General features: G+C 41.0%; 1 protein-coding gene across 4 annotated transcripts in view; it reads right to left on the bottom strand.

Moving 5' to 3' along the window:
- The window catches only part of PTPN12 (protein tyrosine phosphatase, non-receptor type 12), a 160340-nt gene that overhangs the window by 37826 nt on the left and 117981 nt on the right, over positions 1-4533 (bottom strand). For 3 of the 4 annotated variants that reach the window (XM_019509471.1, XM_019509469.1, XM_019509468.1), the window contains exon 12: positions 3589-3678. The exons of the other annotated variant lie outside the window; for it this stretch is intronic. In XM_019509471.1, coding sequence (XP_019365016.1) covers positions 3589-3678 — 90 coding nt within the window. The remainder of the gene's footprint in view (positions 1-3588; positions 3679-4533) is intronic. 4 annotated transcript variants of the gene reach the window in all.

Below are 4533 nucleotides of genomic sequence, written 5' to 3'. Positions count from 1 at the left end.
CAAATGATTTTTGTTGTGTATCTGTCTATTAAATTGAAGATTCCTCTCTTATCAAGATTTCTGTTCCCTGGGTATTTTTTAAACTGATTAATCAAACCTCCTCTGACAAGATAAACAAAATGAGCACAACTCCTTCATGTTTTCCGATCATTTAATCATTCTTGTGACACTTCTCTGAACCCCCAATTTATCCATATCACGCTTGAATTGAAGACATCCAAACCAAAAAAAGCATTCCAATAACAGTCACAGCAGTGGTTCATATAGAGAGAGTATGACTGCCCTAAAGCATCACACCAGTTCAGATGCAGCCACCATGATCCTGGTCTTTTACTGTCCTTGCTTCCAAGGACAGGCTCCCCCTTACCACAAGTATGTTCTAAATTCTTTGTTCTTTGAAGTGCAGTTTTACAACTGGCCATATCAAAATGCATTTTTTTTTGCTTGTGACCAATTGCATCTGTGATGTTATTATTTATCTTTTTGCCTTTGTCATTTAATCTTTGCCACTTGAAAACCATCAGTAATGATTCTATCATTTTAGGTTAGACCAGTGGTGCTCAACCTTTAAGTCCCACAGACTAGATCAGTGGTACAGAACTAGTCCATGGGTGAGATCCCCCACGGGGTCAGTGCCCAAATCAGGCCCTGTGCCACCCTGTGCAGGGCCACACTGTTTATTCTGCAAGGCTTCCCATAGGTCTGGAAATTTGGCAGCAGGGGATCTGGCCTGCAAGCTGATGTTGAGCACCCCTGGGTTAGACAGACACTTGGCTAGGATGGTTTAGTCAAGGGTGATCCTGCCTGGTACACGGAATTGGACTAGGTGATCTTATGAAATCCCTTCCAGCCCTGCTTTCCTACAATCATAAATCAAACTTATTACAGCTATGTTATTATTATTATTATTATTAGCCAGACTCAAAGTATTATAATCAAGCAAGATCCATTTTCAATAAATCCACAATTGCCTTCAAATTCAGATTATTCTTTATTCTCCCATATCTAGCATTGCAGGATCCTTGCCAGAGTAGCGAAAGCCAATAGCTGCCCAGCTATTAAACTTTTTTTTAAATATTGGCACATTAGCTTTCTTCCAGTCCATAACTTCCTCAGCATTCTAAAACCTACTGGAAAACATTAAGGATCCAGACAAATTCCTGGCCTGTCCTTTTAAAAAGCTTCTTGATGCAAATTGTCTGGACCTGCTTTTTAAAAATTCAGATTTTAGTAGCACTCTTTAGTAGCTACTGTTTCTGATCAGCCTTCCCCTTTACCAGAGTACTTTTTCCTAAAAATTAATGGTTTTAACTTATTTAACAGTCCACACCACCACCTAAGTCAAAATTTATGCTCATAAATAGTCATTTCCAATTCCTCTAGTTCAGTGGTTCTGAACCTTTTTCAGTCGACATACCCCTTGGTCTCAGAGTGAGCCTTCAGGTACCCCCTTTCAATGGGAAATTAATTTTTCGACCTGTGTTAGACAGTGTATGAAATATATCTCGCGTACCCCCTGATGAGACTTCACGTAGCCTCTGGGGGTACATGTACCCCTGGTTCAAAACCGCTGCTCTAGTTTATAACCCACCTCCTTCATACTGGTACACAGAAAACAAAAGAATCTCTTTTCTTTGTTCCCCTTAGTGCCTGAATGAATTCTGCTTTCAGAAGCTTAAACTTATGATAGACAAGTTTTTTTTCCATGTTTCACCCTCTCCTTTTAGCCACAGCATTTATTAAAATACGGGATCCCTTTCTATTGAAAAGCAGCTCTCCAAAACATGCAGTCTTTTCTCCCCACAGAAACTGGAGCCAAGTCCATGCAGTCATTTTGCAGCCAGTGACATCGGTGATTGCTACCAGTGACTATCAGCTACCAAGCCTCTTCTATGATTTCCACTAATTCTAATTCCTTTCCGTAAATGCCTCCTAACTATGATTAAGTACTTGTCCTCTCCAGTGTTCCAGCAATGTTTTTCCAGTGGGCCAGAATGATTCAGCTTAGGTCTAAGACAGGTCAGTGCTAGGACCAGCCATTGCCACCACTTCTCTCAGCTATGATATGGGAGGGAGTCCCCACCACCTGGCCACAGATGAAGCCATCAGAACGCTGCCAAAGTCTCCCAGCTCTGCAGGCAGCCAACTCTTGGCTATGCTGTTGGCAAAGGTAGTTTGCATTGACAAACAGCCATCAGCATGTGCTTCAAACAGTGAAAGCTTCCTGCTTCAGCCAGAAAAAGACTACAGAACACAGCAGCATCCTTGGTTCTTTCATGATATAAAGAATATCATCTCACAGTGCTGTACTACTCTGTACCCTCAAATAATCAGTCCCCTACTTATCACAGAAAACAGATATTTAAGAGAAAATATCTAAGGACATAGTGATTATATTACTGTAAGGTAGAGCATAACTGGGTGAAGCATGGTCTTCCAAGTATGTCCCCTCTAAGTAATCAGAACTACACAAGAAATAAAACTGAACTGGAACAACCACTACATCACACATCCAAAAGGACAAGCAGCTGTGTCAGCTGCCCCTAAGGCAATGTGCAGAAAGTTCAGCTTCCATCACTAGCAAGGCAAAACTTCTCCCCTGAGCCACCTGGTATCACTAAAAAGAAATAGAGTCTCATAGGCCTGGAAGTCCTCTCTCAACAGCAGGACCTGATCATTTGAGCCTGCATTTGAAGATTATCAAAAAGGATGTCTTCTAGCCAAACTTAGCCTTTTTGGCTAACTATTTTTCTTGCTGTCACTCTGTTTCAGAGAAGAGTGCGGAGGGAAATGTCTTGTCCACTCCCAGAGACAAATGTCATTGGTGAGGTATAAAAAAAACCCCACCTCTTGTTCCTTCTTCACCAAAGAAAAGATTTGTCACTTCTTTTTCTGCCTCACGTGAGCTCGTGGCTGCCATTCTCAGAATCTCCCAGAACTAGGCAGGGTCCATTATTTCCTCAACTATGGGCACTGCCACTTCAGGTTGAGGAGAAACATCCGGTAATTGATTCCTTTACTTTCTAGGGAGCAACTTCATCTCTTTAAAAGGTCTGGGAATCCTTGCACATCAAACCGTGAAATTCCCAGGGGAAGACCCTGCGCTTCACCCAGGTATGCATCTACCTCACGGTAATATAATCACTATATGCTTAGATATTTTCTTTTAAAGAATATCTGTCTTCTATCCTTTTTTGCTTTTTGATATGCACATCACTGCACCGAGTGGGCTTACTACTTCTTTGTGCTACCAGCTTTGTGGGCAGTTTACAGATTGGTCAGTATTTGCTACTTTGTGTCATTTAGTTTGTTGGAAGCTTCCAAAAGACAGTTCAATCAAAACAAACTCTCACACTAGTACCAGTAAGATTAGTTTCAATTAATAAATGGTTGACAGCAAGGACAGGGGATTTGCAAAGGGCCTTTGGATTCAAGGAATTTAATAACTAGTGACTAATTTATGAAACCAATTCTAGCCCAATTTTCTATGGACAGAATCTCAAACAAAACCTTAGCAGTGGGATCCTTTGACTGAAGTCTCTATAGAAAGGTCAAGGGTATAATAATAAGTAAGTTACCTTCCCCTACCTTGACGGTGGCCCCTTCAAAACAGGAATGACTTTCTCCAAGTGGGTAATTTACAAACACCTGCTGTAGTTTAACTTTATCATATCTGTTCTGCAGATTAAAAATGTCTTTTTAACATAACAGAGGCTAAAAAGCAGCTGAAGTGAATTTCAACTTTATTCACTTGGAGTCCCAGACATTTCAAAATGAGTTTTGATTTTTCCTTGCCTCTCCTGAACAGTTCACATTTGTATTGTTGCAGCTTCTGAAGACCTCAGTCAAGATACCTTCATTGGTGTAAGTTCTGCATGGATAGTGTCCAGTCTCCTAAGTCTGATCTTACTGCTCATTTAGGGTAGCCTTTTTTCCGAGCAAGGCCACTAAATATGGATGCTCAACATCTATATTTTTGACTAAGTGCTTAAAATGGTACTTGCTTTCCCCAAAGGTATTGGGGGGTAAGGGAGGGGGGCATTTTCTCCTTTTTCAAATATGCTACTGTAAATTCTTACTAGCTAGTTCGGGGACAGGCAACTATTTGGGCTGGAGAGCCACTTAACAAGTTTTGGTGAAGTGTGGAAGGCTGCAAGGGTAGCCCCACCCCTTGGCAAGCACCTTGCCCCCTAGTTGCCATCTTGTGACTGGAAGTCCCACCCCTAATCTTTGCCACCAGAAGTACTTCTTTTGGGAAAAGGGTTTGCCATCACAGAACCAGTAAAAAAACAAATTATATACTAAAAGAAAATCAAGCATCCATAATAATATATTTTAATTTAATTTTAAAAAATATTTTTGTCCCAATTTGTTTCTTTGTGTTGTATATATAGAAGTGATTGCCTAATAGCTCAAAATGAAGTCTTATTCTTCTATATTGTGTGGGTTGTGGAGGAGTGTAAGGGGTATAGGTAGGTGTGCGTGTGTTTGTGGCAGGATGGGTATGGGGGGCTGTGGGGTATATGGAGAGGG

The sequence above is a fragment of the Gavialis gangeticus genome, unplaced genomic scaffold (assembly GCF_001723915.1).
Source record: "Gavialis gangeticus isolate Ggan-Ray unplaced genomic scaffold, GavGan_comp1, whole genome shotgun sequence".
NCBI lineage: Eukaryota > Metazoa > Chordata > Crocodylia > Gavialidae > Gavialis > Gavialis gangeticus.
The sequence above is the reverse complement of the archived record's forward strand: the minus strand, read 5'-3'. Positions and strand labels throughout refer to the sequence as shown.